The following is a 17,390-nucleotide window of genomic DNA, read 5'->3' on the forward strand; positions in this document are numbered from 1 at the left end:
AAATGGCAGCCCACCAGGCCCCCCTGTCCCTGGGATTCTCCAGGCAAGAACACTGGAGTGGGTTGCCATTTCCTTCTCCAATGCATGAAAGTGAAAAGTGAAAGTGAAGTCGCTCAGTCGTGTCCGACTCTTAGCGACCCCATGGACTGCAGCCTACCAGGCTCCTCCGTCCATGGGATTTTCCAGGCAAGAGTAATAAGCCTATACTAGAAATTTTATAATAAATCTACTTCTATCACAGGTATGAAAAAAGAAGAGGGACTTCCCCAGCAGTCCAGTGGTTCAGACTGTGTGCTTCAATGCAGTGGGTGAAGGTTCCATTCCTGATCGGGAAACTAAATTCCCATACACTTTATGGCAAAAAAAAAAAAAAGAAAGAAGAAGAAAAGATGAGCCCCTGTTGAGAAGCTAATAAACTGTGACACAAAAATTCAATCAAGTGTGATTTCTGATAACCAGCCTGTACACTAGCATTTATTCATACAGTAAGTGTTTTTACCACCTGTATTATAGGTCCTGTGTGCAGTGCTAAAAATATAATGTCAGCAGAGATGACTTGTTAAGTGACTGCTCCACAGATGGTGACTTGGGGCATGGCATCTAAGAAAGCAGAGTCCAGGAGGGCAAATATTGGCAGAATTTCTTCAGCACATCTAGAGATGAAGGTACTCTGGCCCACAAAAAAAAATCTATGTAGCAGACTTCCCGGGTGGTCTAGTAGTTAAGAATCTGCCTGTCAATGCAGATGACACAGTTTTGATCTCTGGTCCGGGAAGATTCCACGTGCTATGGAGCAACTAAGATCATATGCCACAACTTCTAAGCCTGTGCTCTAGAGCCCATGTACTGCAACAAGAGAAGCCCACACACCACTAGAGAAAGCCCCCACGCAGCAATGCAGCACAGCCATAAATAAATAAAATTTTAAAAAAACTTTACCCTATGCAAAGTTAAAATGTCATATTAAAAAAAAGTATGTAGCAAGAATAATAATAAACTTTAATTAAGAGACTTCCCTGGTGGTCCAGTGGCTAAGACTTTGTGCTTCCATTGCAGGAGCATGGGTTTGATCCCTGGTAGGGCAACTATGATCCCACATGACACAAAAGGTGACCAAAAAAATGAAACAAAAACACCCTGGTGCTGTCAAATAAATAAAATAAATATTAACAACAACAACAACAAAAAAAACTTTATGAAGATGGAGATGCAACCCACTCCAGTATTTTTGCCTGGGAAATCCCATGGACAGAGGAGCCTGGCAGGCTACATTACGTGAGATCACAAAGAGTCAGAAATGGCTTAGTGACTAAACAACAACTATACAGATTTTGGATTTCTGTCTTTCAGACCTGTGCAAGAATAAATTTCTTTAAGCCAAGAAATTTAAGCCAAAAAAATTTAAAAAACTTTAATTAAGCCCTTATTCTGTGCCAGCCAGTGTAAGTACTTTATAAAATTATTTAAAGTTCAAAACTCTCAGAAAATCATTAAAGATCTGTAATTCCATATTCAAAATCAATAGGACCAGACATGTTTCAGAGTTCAGGAAATTTCAGGTTTCCGAAAGGTAAAATGCAGAATTCCCTGGCAGTCCAGTGATTAGGACTCTGCACTTGCACTACCGGAGAAGGAGATGACAGAGGATGAGATGGCTGGATGGCATCACCAACTTGATGGACGTGGGTTTGGGTGAACCCCGGGAGTTGGTGATGGACAGGGAGGCCTGGCGTGCTGCAATTCATGGGGTCGCAGAGTCGGACACGACTGAGCGACTGGACTGAACTGAACTGAACTGAACTTGCACTACCAAGGACACAAGTTCAATCCCTAGTCCAGGACCTAAGATCCCACAGGCCATGGGGTACATGGCCAAAAAATAAAAATAGAAAAGGAAGATGGGACATATATATAACCCATAATCAAATAATATTTCTGGAGTAAAAATGTATAAATAGTCTCCAGTATGAGTTTTTAAAAGACCACGAGTAAGCACACTTCTCTTCAGGTCAGGTTTAGCTACCATATGAACTACCTCCAAGGTAGTATGGATTACAAGGCTTTTTGGATTTTGGAATCATGAATAATCGTTTTCCCATTTCTCTGATGAAGAAATTGAAGTAAGAGAGGTCAAGTTGCTTGCCCACAGTCATACAGCTTATAAAAGGAAGAGACAGAATTTTAACCCAGGCCATCTGGCTTTAAAACCTATATTCCTAATTCCACCCGCCCACCCCTACCAGGTAAATCCCGGCTGTGGATGCAGAGACTTGTCCTTGGAGACCTGCTCCTCAGGACCTTTGGGGTAGAACACCAGGGATTCTGAGCAATCTCAGAATGTATTTTTCTTAAAGAGGAGAAACCTCCAAGTCCGAGGAAATCTAGATCTCAAGCTCCTTCTGCATTTCAGACCTCCCTCTGAGGACCCAGAAGACCTGGCTAGAACAGTTTCCTTCCCCTTCTTTAACCTTCCGATTGGATGTGATTTTGAGCCCCACAGGGCAAAACCCAACCCAGGGCTACAAAGGAGTCTGGACTGTGAGCCTCTGGGAGGGAGGAAAGAGCGGTAGGGCTTTGAGAAGGACCAGGCAGGGGAAAATGAACTCTCAATAACCTACATGACAATGACCTACAGTGTCCTGCCAATGACCCCCTCACGTTTGAAAGTCATGTTTTAACATTCTATCTTTAAACCTCTGATCTCCACACCCCACTCCCACCCCCTACTGCCAGGCTTCCGAGCAAGGCTATCAATCCGAAGAGGAATTTCATCTCTGACCTTTGTCCCCGGGCCTGGCAGCTCACATGGGTAACCCACCCTCTCCCAAAGTTGGCCGAGGGACAACCCAACCAACCTCGCCTCACATCCCCCACTCTGTAGTTTCGTTGACTATGTGGCTTCTGCCAGATTCTACCTGTAACTGCTTCATCTCTCAAGTTGGATGTTTGACTACTCTACCCCCTACAACCAGGAGTCATGCCAGCTGGACACACTCTCCTTCCGGGGCCCCCGGCAGCCAGCAGGGAAGGAGCTGAGACCACAGCTGTTGAGACCCTGAACCACGGGGTTGCAGCTCTGTCTCAGGTGCATAGCTCAAGGAAGCCCCTTGGTGATGATCTGCTCCTTGTTCCTGGCCTTCCTGGTCCTGGCTGCAGCCATGGTGGCCACTCCCAGGGCTGACAGACAGTGTCCAGCATGCGGGGAGCCTGCCTTGGATGTGGAGAGCCACCGGGAGCTGCTGCTTAACCTGGCCAAGAGGAGCATCTTGGACAAGCTGCACCTCAGCCAGCGCCCCACCCTTGGCCGGCCTGTGTCCGGAGTTGCTCTGCGGGCTGCCCTGCAGCGCCTCCACGGGCCCCCACAGGGGGCGCTTCCGGAAGCCGATGAGGGACAGGAGTATGAGATCATCAGCTTTGCCCAGACAGGTGGGTTCTTGGCCTATAGATCTTCCCCTAAACTTGATCTCCTCAGGAAACGAAAAGCTTCCTCCCCGAGATCTAACCTCTGACTTTCTCCCCAAAACCATCCCAACTCTGGCCTCTCACAGTCTATAGTCTCCTAATTTCAGGCTCCCAACCCCCACTCACCCAAGCGCTCCCTTATAAGTTTAGACTTGATCAATGGGCACCTGACAAGTGGGTACCTTTCACTTCTCTTTGAGACTGCCTACCCCTATCTCCCCTGGTTCCTCTCTCTGTAGGCCGCACACTCTTCCACAGGCTGTGATGTGAGCCCAACCACTCCCTGAGCCTGGACTCAGGGTCTGGGAACTGGAGAGTCTGTCCTTCCTCTGGTCCTAGGATCCAGCCTCTCTGTACCCTGTCCTCCCCAGATACCTCATTTGAGTAAAAGGTAGAAAAGTGAAACACTCCAATTACAATTTCACTCCACTGACTCCTGTCCTCTTGCCTTGATTACCTTGGGTCCCCACATCAGAACAGGGTCAAAATGGGGCTCAGAAAGATATTTAAAGGATAGATAAAGAACAGCAGTGGGGTAGAGAATTTAGTGGGCAGCTGGAGAGAATATCAAGAATTCAGAGACAGGGGAATTCGTTGGTGGTCCAGTGGTTTTGGAGTAGGAAATGGCAACCCAGTCCAGTGTTCTTGTCTGGAAAATTTCATGGATGGAAGAGCCTGGAGGGCAGGCTGCAGTCCATGGGGTCAGAAAAAGTGGGACGTGACTGAGCATGCATGCCATTGGTTTAGGACTCTGTACCCTCATGGCTGAGGGCCCAGGTTCAATTCCTGGTTGAGGAACTAAGATCTCAGGAGCCTCAAGGTGGGGCCAAAAAAAAAAAAAAAAGAATTCAGAGACAGGATCTGAGAAACAGAACATAAACAAGTGATCTCTCTTGCCTCTGAGCTTCTTGCAAGTTTTGTCTTAGGTTTAGAAGGCCCTTCCCAATCCTGGTCCCTTTCCTTTGGTAAGCATCTACTCCCTTCAAGACCCAGCACCCCTATCCTGAAAACACCCACCCTGACTTGAGGCCGAGGGGCTCCCTCTCTTGTGGCCCCCATACCCTCACCCAGAACCTGGACCTTCCTTGTGGAATTGCCTGTTTCCAGGTTTTCTATGAAGTCTTTCCATAGAATTCGACCCCCTTGAGTTCAGGAACTGTCATTTATTCCTCACATTATCACCAGAGACTAGTATATAGTAGAAATAACTAACACTTATACAATATTTGGGCTTCCCCGATGGCTCAGCAGTAAAGAACCTGCCTGCAATGCAGGAGACACAAAAGACTCGAGTTCGATCCCTGGGTCGTGAAGATCCCCTGGAGGAGGGCATGACAACCCACTCCAGTATTCTTGCCTGGAGAATCCTATGGACAGAGAAACCTGGCAGGCTACAATCCATAGGGTCACAAAGAGTCAGACGTGACTGAAGCGAATGAACACCCACACATACAATGTTTACAGTGTTCTAAACCTTTTACAGATACTAACTCCTTGAGAGCCTCACAAGTCAGGTAGGCAAATACTATTGTCGTCTGTATTTTAGAAGTGAAGAAACTGAGGCTCAAAGAGGTTGAGTAGCTAGCTCAAGGTCATATGACCAGTAAGTGGTGGAACCAGACAGCCTGAGTCTCAAGTCCTTGACCTTGACCATTATACCACTCGGCCTCTTGCAAACAGAGTAGATGCTTGACAACCAACCAAACCATTCTGTAGGTCAGCTTGACCATGTCTAGAGTCCCCAGTGATGAATGAGACCCTATTCCAGCTCAAAAAAGGGTTTCTGCTCATAATTAAGAACACAAACTCTGGAGCCAGATAAACTGGGCTCAAATTCCGGCTCAGCTACTTATTAATATATGTCATGGGTTGTTGATAGTTTTCTCAGTTGCAAAACAGAGATAATGAGAGGATAGTTGAGAGAAGTAAGTGAACTAATTAATGTACTTAGAAAGCATGGGCTTCCCTGGTGGCTCAAACAGTAAAGAATCTGCCTGCAATGCAGGAGACCCAGGTTCAATCCTTGAGTCAGGAAGGTCCCCTGAAGAAGGGAATGGCAACCCACTCCAGTATTCTTGCCTGGAGAAACCCACAGAGGAGCCTGGCAGGCTACAGTACACGGAGTTGCAATGAGTTGGACACGACTGAGCAACTAACACTTTCACTTTCTTTCACTTAGAAGGGAGGAGGTAGGAGGGAACTTAGAAGATTCAGCTTCTGCCCATGAAGAGTTTAATTGTTACTGCTAGGAATAAATTACCTAGAACACAAGGCAGAATGAAATTAATGCTGGATAAGAACACAAGCCCTTGATGGCCAGAAGTCAGTCACTGGGACCTGACAGGACAGGGAAGTCTTTCAGAAGTTTACAAATAGGCTAAATTGTACAGGAAGTTTGACTTCAATGGGTAAAAAATGGTAAACAACATCCTAAATGGAAAAACACGAGTAAAAATCTGAAGAAATGGACTGCATTTGGAGTTGAAGGTAGTTTGGAGTGGATGAACACAAAATGGACAATGGCCATGAAACCATGAGTCCTTTGAACACCACAATCCTGGTTGGTTTTACAATTATTTATTGCTGTCACCATCCTATCTGCAACTAAGCCTTGTTACTTTATTTTTTTAATATTTATTTTATTTTTTGTTGCACTGGGTCTTCTTTGCTGTGCACAGGCTTCTCATTGCTGTGGCTTCTCTTGTCGCGGAGCACAGGCTCTAGGCATGAGGGCTTCAGTGGTTGCAGCACGTGAGCTCAGTAGTTGTGGCTCTTGGGCTCCAAAGGGTGGGCTCAGTAACTGCGTCTCATGGGGTTAGTTGCTCCTCACATGTGGGATCTTCCCAGATCACGGGTCAAATCCATGTCCCCTGCATTGGCAGGTGGATTCTTGACCACTGTGCCTCCTGGATGGTTTTTTTTCACCTTTGTATCCCTGATGCTTAGCCCAGTTCCTGGCACACTGTGGCAGTAATAACCATTACCAGGTATTTATTGTACTTGCCTCCTCTCAGTTAATCCTTGCATAAAGTAGACTTTATCATTCCCTGGTCACTCAGATGGTAAAAAATCTGCCTGCAATGCCAGAGACCCGGGTTCGATCCCTGGGTCAGGAAGATCCCCTGAAGATCCCCTGGAGGAGATCCCCTGAAGATCCCCAGTAGGATCCCCTGGAGAAGGAAATGGCAACCCATTCCAGTGTCCTAGCCTGGAGAATTCCACGGACAGAGGAGCCTGGCAGGCTACAGTCCATGGGGTCGCAAAGAGCAACTAACATTTTATCATTCCCATCTTAAGAATACAGAAACTGAAACTCGAAGAAGATAATTTACATGGCCAAGGTCATACAGCTTACCAAGGGCAGAACTCACACACAGTTCTCTCTGACTTTAAAGTCTATATACTTTCCATATTTGCTAATCAATGGATGAATACAACATTCAGGCTGGAGGGGGTGTGACCCAAAATGAACTTTGGAGATGAGAATGACTGATCCCTGGATCTTATCTTTTACATTTAAATATTTTAGTTTCAAGTTTTCATTCCCAGCTTAAGCTATCATCTCCACCATTGTGTGAAAGAGAAGATCTGAGAATTGTTCTTGCTGGAGATACAAAGAGAAAGAGCTTGGGGCCCTGGAGAAACCAGGGGAAGACCTTCCAGTGGTGTCCTGACACTGGCTCAGACTGGCTCTTGAGGCCTGATGGTGAACATCTGCCAACTGTGCATTCATTGGTATCAGCGGTAGTCTGAAACTGGCCAATATAGGAGAATGTATTCCTCAGAAATTGGCTAACACTATTAATCAGTGCCTTTTCCCCCAACTCTGGAATCCAGTTGTTAAATATTTACCAGCACAACATTGCCTTTGACCTAAAAATTCAAGTTATCTGCTTCCCACATACCTAACGTACAATGCTGAGACAGGAATGGGATAATCATAATAGACACACCTGTTCAAAATGGGAGCCAGGGGAGGAAGACGCAGAGCAGTCACTGGTTCATGAAAATTCTAAGTCTGGAATTCCTTTAGTTAAGGCCTTTTTCTGCAATTTTCCTCTCCTCTTAAGAAGAGCCCACCATTACTCTCCCAGGCTTCTAGATCTGCTCTCTCAACACTTAGTGCCAGCCCCAGATGTCTTTCCTTTTAAATAAAGAGTGGCCTGTGTTTGCAGCAGAGTAGTTTCCTCAGCCTACATCTGCCCCAAAAAATTGGGGGCCTGGAGACCTGAAGACTTCTTTTCATTCTGAGTCATCTCTATCTCTTTTAGTCCAAATTGGTGCTGCTTTCCCTATTAAAATTCTCTTTAACACTCTGTGAGCCTTTTAAATAATAAATTATAGTCTACTCAGTCAGACAAAAGGCACTCCCTTCTATCAAGACAGATGCCCGTCTTTAGGTTACAAGTCAGGGTGTTGGGGGATAAGATTCTTAGAAGCCCTTCTGTCTAGTTGAGAGAATCTATAGAAAAACATCTTACATTTTAGATTTTTGAACTTCCCTGGTGGCCCAGTGATTAAGACACTGTGCTTCCACTGCAGGAACACTGGTTCCATCCCTGGCTGGGGAACTAATGTGATCGAAAAAAAAAGAAAGATCTTAACAAAGATGTTAGATCCTAACAAAAGGTCTTAGAGCTTACCCTTTACTGTTTTGATCATAACTCTGAAGCCATGTTTTACCTGCAGTGTCCTGGAGTTGATTTTTGCCCTGAGACCATTTCTTAGTTTGAGAACCTTTTGCCAAACAGAGTTGAGGAATGAAAAAATATTATATTGTTCAATCTAACAAGTCCTGTTGGAAAGTTTTTCTCTAAATTCTGCTTGAACACTGAACAGTTCCTTTTTTAGTTCATCTCACTCTTGAGATGCCTTATCATAGGCAGCTAAAATAAGCCAAACTTTCAACATTCTGCTGGAAATATCTTTAGCTAAATTCACAACTTTGTTAGATACCATTTCTAGCTTCCAAGTTACCAGAGACGATAGCCAATACATAACACAGGTTCCCCTTTCTCTAGCTTCCAACAGCGATTTCTTCACTGTCCTTCCTGCCTTCACTAACAGTCTCCCTGCTGTCCTTCCATCCCTTGTCTGCCACCCAGTCCCTAAGCCTGTACTGCATATTTTAAGCCTTTTCTATGGTGTACACCACTTCAGATACTTATTTCTGTTTTAGTTATCCATTAATATAGCAGATCAGCTCAAACATTGAGGCTTAAAGCAAAAAAAAAAAAAAAAAAAAAAAAAAAAAAATCAGTATTTTCTGTGATTTTGTAGTTTGACTGGACTTATTCTGGACAGTTCCTTCACTTGATGTGGTATCGCTGAGGTCATTCAAGCAATTGCATTCTCAGATGGGGCTGAAATCTCCAGGATGGCCTCTGATCTTCCGAAGTCTCTCTCCACTTGGCTCCTCATCATTCAGTAGTCTAGCTCAAGTTTCTTTAAAGCATTTAGAGGTTTCCTGTATTCCTCTGGCAGTCCAGTGGTTAAGACTCCACACCTCCAGTACAGGGGGCACAGGTTCAATAACCAGTCAGGGAACTAAGGTCCCACATGTGGCCAAATGAAAAAAAGCAATTTAAAATAAAGGTTTCCTTCCAAGAGGGGGAAGCCTCAAAGTACTTATTAAGTATTTATTAAGCATCTACTTGCACCGTGCTTGCCTACCTCTTATTGGCCAAATCAAGTCACATGCCAAGCCCAGAATTAATATGGGAAGGGATTGCACAAAACCGTGAATATTGGGAGGTATTGTTCACTGATAGTCAACAACATGAAAGTCAACCACAGCCCCTGCTGGTTCTGTGTCTGCCTGCCGTAACTGGGGTGACTTACGAGGTTCTAAAAGGTAAGAGCGCTTAGTGACCTAACAAGAAAACATTAGCTGGGCCAATCAGACTCTTCTTTAAGGATTTTGGAATTGGAACACTGAAGAATCAGGTCATTTAGCTAGGAAGAACTTTTAACTAAGTTAAAAGTTCTGTAGACTCAGGAGTTGGGGCCACCATTTAGGGACCTGAGGAAGTTCACAGGGAGGCAAAAGAGGTAGATCCACAGAAAGAGAAGAAGGGAGTAGACTTACGTAGGAAGACTGAGATGACTGAGATCTTGTAGACTTTCAGAGCTGTCTAGAACAACCATATTCCAGGCTTTACAATTCACGCCAAGTCTAGTTGAATTTTAGTTTCTGCTCTTTTATGCCCATGAGCGTATCAGTGACATTCCCACAATAAAGCATTCTTTACTTAAAATAAATAAAAAAGTCACTAAGGCCAAAGCATAATGGCATTTAATTGCCTCCTAAAACAGGTGTATTCATCAATAAGTTTTTTTTAACTATGAATTTTATGATCTAGCCTTTTGGAAAATAATTCTGATGTCTGCGTAAAATAAGAATGAAAGACCTGACCTCCCTGGCAGTCCAGTGGTTAAGACTTTACCTTTCAACACAGGCGGTGGCGATTCAATCCCTGGTCAGAGAATTAAGAGCCTACATGCCTCGCGGCCAAAAAACCAAAGGATAAAACAGAAGCTATGTTGTAACAAATTCAAAACAGACTTTAAAACTGGTCCATTAAAAAAAAAATGAATTAAAAAAAAAAGAATGAAAAGCCATCCACTCAAAAAGTGTTTATTGAATGCCTATTATGTACCAGGTGCTAGGGATACAGTGGCGGGCCACACAGACACAATCTGTACCTTTGTGGAGTTTACATCCTGGCTGGGAGTGGGGATGGGGAAAGAAGAGGGAAGGAGAAGCATATAGTCAACAAATGAACAAAAAAGCCAAGACGATTACAGAGAGCGACAGTGGCCATAAAGACTGGTTAAACAGGATAGTGTATTAAAGAGATGAGGGGGTAAAGTTGAAGGCTGTTTTAGCTAGGTCAGTCAGGGAAGCCCCTCTAAAGAAGCGAATTTGAACTGAATGGCAAGAAGGAGCCAGTCATTCAACATTCTGGGAAAGACATTCCAGGCAGGGGAAATAGCAAGTGCAAAGGCCATGAGGTGGGTCCATGCTTCGTAACAGTTCAAGGAACAGAAAAAAAACCAGTAGAGGTAGAATATAGTCATTAAGTGGCAGAATGCCTAATCATTCAAGTTTTCTATGCTGTGTGTGTGTTCTAATTTGCTTCAGTTATGTCTGACTCTGAATGTCCATGGACTATAGCTCGCCAGGCTCCTCTGTCCATGGATTTCTCTAGGCAAGAATGTTAAGGGGTTTATGTATTCTAATTTTGGCTGTTCTGAGTCTTCATTGCAGTGTTCAGGCTCTTCCTTGTGGTGACTAGGCTTCTCTGGTTGTGGCACTAGGGCTTAGCTGCACCACAGCATGTGGGACCTTAGTTCCCCAAGGATCAGGGATTGAACTCATGTCCTTTGCATTGGAAGGTGGATTCTTAACCACAGGACCACGAGGGAAGTCCCTGTTAAGGGGTTTAGATTTTATTCAAATAGCAATGGGAAGCCTTTGAAGGGTTTTAAGCTGAGATGATTAAGCTGATCAGATTTATGCTATAAAAAAATTACTCTGGGACTTCCCTGGTGGTCCAGTGGTTAAGACCCTGTGCTTCAACTGCAGTAGGTGTGAGTTAGGGAACTGGTTAGGGAACTGAGATCCCACATGCCACATAACATAGCCAGGAAAAAAAAAATTACTCTGACTAATGTGTGAAGAATGGTTTTGTGGGCAAGAGTGAACCAATCACTTGGTAAGCTATTGCCATAGTTCAAGAAAAAGATAATTGTGGGTTGAACTAATGTATGGTAGAGGAGGTGGCATTAAGTGAAATTACATTATGAACTGGAGATATAGTTGACAGGTCTGTAGATAATTTCAAAGAAGGGAATGAGGGCAAGCAAGACTTTGGTTTAAGCAATACCTTTATAGGGAAAGGGAAGATTGAAGAAGGAACAGGTTTAAGTTGGGGGTCGGGGAGGATAAACCTAGAGTTCTTCTCTGAACTTGAAAAGTTTGAGATAGCATTGGATATCCTAGTGGAATATCAGATCTGCGGCTGGATATACAAGCCTGAAGTTCAGGGAGAGGTCAGGGCCACAGATATAGGTATCTGGGGAGTTATCAGCATATAGATGAAATTGAAAGACAAGGGAATTGATGGGATCTTTCTGGGAGAGAGTACAGATAGAGAAGTGAAGAGAGCTGAGGACCTCCAACATTTAGAGGTCAGGCAGAGGAAGAGGGGCTGTCAGCCAAAGAGACCAAGATAGAGTAGCCAGAGTCATGAAAGCCAAGAGAAGGAAATACTTCCAGAAGGAGGGAATGGTCCACTGTGTCAAACACCTGCTTGAAGTTCAGGTAAGGCAAATATAGAGATGAAACCATGTGGATATGGCAACATGGGAGGTGTTAGTGATCCTGACAAAAGCAGGAGTGGAGGGAGCAGAAATCCAATTCATGTGTTTCAGTAGGTCAGGCGAGAGACGAAGAGGGGGAATCGGGCAACAGTGATAGGCACAGGAAGAAATGCAGAGCCATTTTTTTCAGTCGAGCTCCACAGCAAGTGGGATCCTAGTTCCTTGACCAGGAATTGAGCCCAGGCCCCTCGCACTAGAAGTCTTAACCACTGGGCAGCCAGGTAAGTCCCTATGCCAGTCATTAGAACCACTCTGGTGAGGAACTGGATGTGGAGAATAAGGGAGGTGATCTTAGGGTTTCTAAAGATGATAAGCAAAATAATGGTGCGACCAATTCTAAGAACAGAGAGAGAGGTATATAGGGAGGAAAATAATGATTTCTACATTTCCACAGAATGTGGCAAAATTAAACAGTTAGAAGTTTAGGCCTGAAGCTTGGTGATTCCCAAGGCGCAAAATGGTCTGGACTGGACTGACAGGTTCAGGAATCACCAGCATAAGATTTGTGTTGGCTGCCCACAACTGTGGGTCAGGGCTCCCCTCAGTGTAGAGTAAGAGGAAATGGGGCTTCCCTGGGGGTCCAGTGGTTAAGACTCCGAGCTTCCACTGCAGGGGGGTGGGCAAGCTCGATCCCTGGTTGGGGAAATAAGGATAAAAAAAAAAAAAAGAGGAAATGAAGGTCAAAGACAGACCCAAGAACTCTTGCACTGGAGGGATGGTCAGAGAAAGAGAAGCCAGTACAGAAAATTAAGGAAGAATCCTAAGAGAGTTGTGAGAAGAGATTTTTAAGAAGGAAAGGGTCCTTAACAGTGCCAGGACTGTGGTTGAGAAGGAACGCACAGGGAGGTAGCAGGTAGAATGATACTCAGAAGGCCAAATGACTGGGGCTTCTCGTGTCCACAGGCCTCTGCAACACCACTCAGACTCGTCTGGATTTCCACTTCTCCTCTGACAGCTCGGCTGGAGGCTTGGAGGTCCAGCAGGCCAGCCTCATGTTCTTTGTGCAGCTCCCTCCCAATACCACCTGCCCTCTGAAGGTGAGGGTCCTTGAGCTCAGCCCACGTGACACCAACCTCACCTCGGCCACTCAGCACCTGCTGCAGGTAGACGACAGTGGCTGGCACCAGCTTCTCCTGGGGCCTGAAGCTCAGACTGCCTATAGCCAGGGGCACCTGGCCCTGGAGCTGGCCCCCGAAGGACAGGTGGACTGGAGCCCAGTCGTCCTGGCTGGGGCTGCACATAGGCCTTTCATGACAGCTCGGGTGAGAGTCGGGGGCCAGCACCGGGTTCGTCGTCGAGGCATCGACTGCCAGGGCAGGTCCAAGATGTGCTGTCGACAAGAGTTCTTCGTGGACTTCCGGGAGATCGGATGGCACGACTGGATCATCCAGCCTGAGGGCTATGCGATGAACTTCTGCACAGGGCAGTGCCCCCTGCATGTGGCAGGCATGCCTGGCATCGCCGCCTCCTTTTACACCTCGGTGCTCAATCTTCTCAAGGTCAACACAGCTGCAGGCACCACCAGAGGGAGTTCATGCTGTGTGCCCACCGTCCGGCGCCCCCTCTCTCTGCTCTACTATGACAGGGACAGCAACATTGTCAAGACTGACATACCTGACATGGTGGTAGAGGCCTGTGGGTGCAGTTAGTCTGTGTGTGGCACAGGCAGCTGGGGGGAGGGGGGACAGGCAAACACGCCCTGACTGAGGTGCTCTTCCTTGATAGTAGGGTGTGGCCCTCTTACTGCCTCTGTCCAGAAGATGGACACCCTCTTCCTGAGCAACTTGGGGAAATTATCCCCACTTTGATGTGAGGAGACCTTCATCACATCTCCTAAGATGTGATCTAAGGAGATCCATGGTACCATCTTTATAATGACTAGCCCCTTTCCTGGGGCGGAGTCCATTCAGCAAGCCCCATGTGCTCAACTGCCACCCTAGGGACTCTGATCCATCTCCAGCCATGATCAGTGCCATCTGAGTCCCAGACAGACACCCACAGCCCAGCTGCAATCCATGGTGCCTCCCTGCCCTTTTTACTGCACGTCCCCCACTGCAGGATGAGTTGGCCAGCTCCGTTCCCTGCTTTTCTGGATCTCCAGAGAGTCCCTCCCTTAGATCCACCAAACATTACATCCTCTCTATGTCTTGAGCCCTTTTCCCTCTGACTTGCCCAGTGGGTTGCTAAAGCCTCTCTTGGCATGCCTTCATTCATTCTTTGTCCTTCTCCATCTGGCTCTGTACCCTTGGGGGCAGACTCACCTGAGTTCCTTTGGCCTCTGGCTTCCTGCTGAGCTTGACTGGCCTAGCAAACTAGCAAGAATGGAAAGCTCTTACAAGCCAAGAGTGTGGAAACAGGGATACCAGAACTTGGGCAGAGCTGGAGCTGTGGAGGGGGTGGGGAGCTGGACAGGAGTTGTAGGGATATGGGCATAGCGACAGTCACACAGAACCCTGGAACCTAGGCAGAGGGAGAGGAGCAAGAAACACGCTGGCCTGTCTCCTCTTAGCCTTTGATCTGCCTTTTGCTAGTTCCTGGGTGCTTCAACATCCCTCCTCAGTTCCCTTAACCCTGCCCATACCTCTGAAGAGAGGTCCTTCATTGAGTCTTCTTAGTGATGCAAACATAGACAGCTGAGTGGGTCTTTTATTTCCTGCCAGGAACCTGATTGGTACCCCCGATGACACAGAGCCTGCCTGCCCTGCCCACTTTTGTCTCCTCACAGTCTCCTTAGGGCTGAACTTTATGTCTGTCCCACACATCATGACTCCTCCTTCTCTAGGCTGCCTCCTTTCTTAGGTCCCATCCTACTTCCTAGAACCATCTTCACTGGTCTTCCAGCTAATAAAGACCTGGGCTTTACTTGCTCCTCTCCTCCCTCTGTCCTCGGTCCGAGAGATGAGACAGATCACTGTTCAACCAGCAAGTAGGTGACAACCTGTGAGCACATACATGGTGGGAAGCAGAGACAAGGCAGCCTTCCTTCACTGATCCTCAGGGCTCCAGCCAGGAGTCCTGTTTGGGAGATGGAACTGGCCAAGGGCCACTTGAGTGGGATGGGGAGAAGGAAAGGAAAGTCTGGGGAGAGGAGAGGGAGGCATTTGCTCTGAGACTGGGTCCTCTCCAGACCTTTGCCCTCTTCCCCCACTATCGCCACCCCCACCCCCGTTAGCTGGACAGCCCTGAACCATGGGGTCGATATTGTCTGCAACCCAAGGCCGAGATTGTGCAAAACCCATGTGTCCTTTGGGAAACGTGCTGTCTGTGTTTGTTCAGCATATAACCCCCTCCTATCCAGGTCTGAGGTCCCTGGAAAAGGCACCCTAAAGGATAGAGCCTGAAAGACCTCCTGGAGAAAGGCAAATCTGAGCTGCAGGCTTCGTGAGCAAATGCTTACTTGCTCAGAAGTTCTCTGTCCTTTGACTTTATGAGATCTTCACCTAAGGAGAGACTCTAAGGAAGCCTTCTGGTGCTAGGCTGCCCTCTTCTACCACTGTCTCCCACCCCAAATCCACCTCCTCCCAGATCTAACCGCCTTCCTTCCAACTATAGCTTCAGTCCCCAGGGTCAAGACTAAGGTGAGGTGAAGTGAGGTACTTGCCTTGGAGACAGAATTTTAAGGGGATGTCAAAAATTCCATCAGTCAAGATAAATAATATTTTAATGCAATATTTTAAAAAATCAATGCAAAAATATCCAAGATGAACAAAATAGCAAATTTTAAAATAAACTAAATGTAACAGGAGTCAGTATTATTCCTTCTCTTTTTTGGCTCTGCTTTTGACAAAAAAGAAACAGTGGAATTGTCCTCTTCCCAACCTTTTCCTCCAGCACTCCCTGGCCCCTGACACTAGGCTCCTCAGGCTTTTCTCTGTAGGGCAAGATACTCACTCAGGCTCCTTCTACTTCCTCACCCACTCTCAAGCCTGTCGCTACCCCCCAGGCCCCAGCCAGGTTGGTGGTAGGGCGGGCCTGTGAGGCAGATGGCTGGGGTATTTATAACCTGGGAGCACTTCTTGGGAAAAGTGACTAAGATGCTAAGAGCATATTTATAGCTGGGTTCTGACGTAAGTGTCACTGGGGAGGTAGGGGCAGGCCATGCACAGCAGCAAGAGGGTAAGAAGAGCTGGAAATTGGGGGCACCTGACAGAGAGGGCAGGGGAGGAATGGGGTTGGTGATTCCTGCAGTCACTTCTGGATGCTCCCTTGACTCAGGCTCACCCACAGGTTAGCCCTCAGAGACAGCGCCACAGGCAGAAACCTCAGCTTTGCAGTTCTAGGGTCCAGACCCCAGGGGATAGAGGGAGCTGTCACTCACAAGTTTGACCAACAGAGAGGGTGCTGGCAGCTGGGGAGAGCCCTGGACAGAGGGATTTGAATATGACTCAAGATCTAGGGAGAAGGGCAGGATGGAGAGAGGGTCTAAAAGTCTCATTGGCCCCCTCCCCACCACAGGTGCTGTAGCGTGGCACCCTTCACAGCCCTCCATTGCCGCATGTCAGTGACGAGGTCCAAAACTGAACTAAAGGTAACACCGACGTGGTCCTGATGACAGCCTCGGCTTTCCGGCAGCGGCAAGCGGAGAGAGCTGAGGCACCAGCTTCTCATTCTTCTGGCATAGAGGCAGGGTCCCCAGAGGGAGAGGTGGGGAAGCAAGCCCTCTGAATTTCTCCACATCCCAGAGCAGCCCCTTCCCTGGGAAGCTGGTTAGCACTAAGCCCTCTGCTGTCCAGCAGCTCAGCACTGCCACATGGTGGACACTGGTGGTACTGAGTCCCGGCCCCCAAAGCGCCACCTCTCTTCCCCTAGTGCCAGAATCTAGCAGGCTGTCTTGAGAGCCCCCAATGGCTGAATAGCCGGGAAATTAACAAATTGGAATAGGGGCCCATTTCCCAAAATTCACTCACTTCCTCCCAGCTTCTTGAAGAAACTGGGGCATAAGGAGAAAGGCTGATGACATGAGGCCTTGGTCCTCCCATTTAAAGGCAGTGAGGAGAGTGATAAGGAAGGCTGGGGTTGGGACTCAGGTTGCTATCCTGGCCATGTTTTGTTCTTAAAAGCCCATAAATCTTCCATGTCCCACCACCATTAACTGAGGCTGGCACCACTCCTAGGATATCCCAAATCTAGGCAGCTCTTGGAGTCCCCTGAAAGAGAACCAGTGTCTGGGACAGGCCCTTCCAAGTCTCATGCCCTTCTGCCATCCTTGATGGACTCTGCCCTGATGTAATATTGCATCACCACCTCCCCCACCTCTCCAGGTTTCCCCAGACATCACAGTGACATGCCATCCCCCGCCCAGGCTCCAGCCCTTGTCCACGTTGTGCTCCGGTCAACTGGACTCTGGGCAGCCAGCACAGGCAAGGTCAGGAGGTAACTTCTGTGCCCCATGACGCTGCCACCTTGGCCTGGGCAAGAGGACTCCATTCCTACCGCCAGCCCCCCGGCCTCTCACCCCTGTCCCAGCCCCATTGCTAGAAATAAAAAAGAACCAAGCTCTCCTTCTAGCCCAGAAAAATAACCACTGGGACTCCCAGCTGCCT

At 47.2% G+C, this 17,390-nt stretch overlaps 1 protein-coding gene across 1 annotated transcript; it reads left to right on the forward strand.

Moving 5' to 3' along the window:
* Nucleotides 1-2,899: 2,899 nt before the first annotated feature.
* On the forward strand, nt 2,900-15,592 carry INHBC (inhibin subunit beta C). The gene is made up of 2 exons (XM_006077882.4): nt 2,900-3,426; nt 12,751-15,592. The coding sequence occupies exons 1-2, from the start codon at nt 3,114-3,116 to the stop codon at nt 13,494-13,496; spliced, it is 1,059 nt and encodes a 352-aa protein (XP_006077944.2). The 5' UTR covers nt 2,900-3,113; the 3' UTR covers nt 13,497-15,592.
* The last annotated feature ends 1,798 nt before the right edge of the window (nt 15,593-17,390 follow it).

The sequence above is a fragment of the Bubalus bubalis genome, chromosome 4, assembly GCF_019923935.1.
Source record: "Bubalus bubalis isolate 160015118507 breed Murrah chromosome 4, NDDB_SH_1, whole genome shotgun sequence".
NCBI lineage: Eukaryota > Metazoa > Chordata > Mammalia > Artiodactyla > Bovidae > Bubalus > Bubalus bubalis.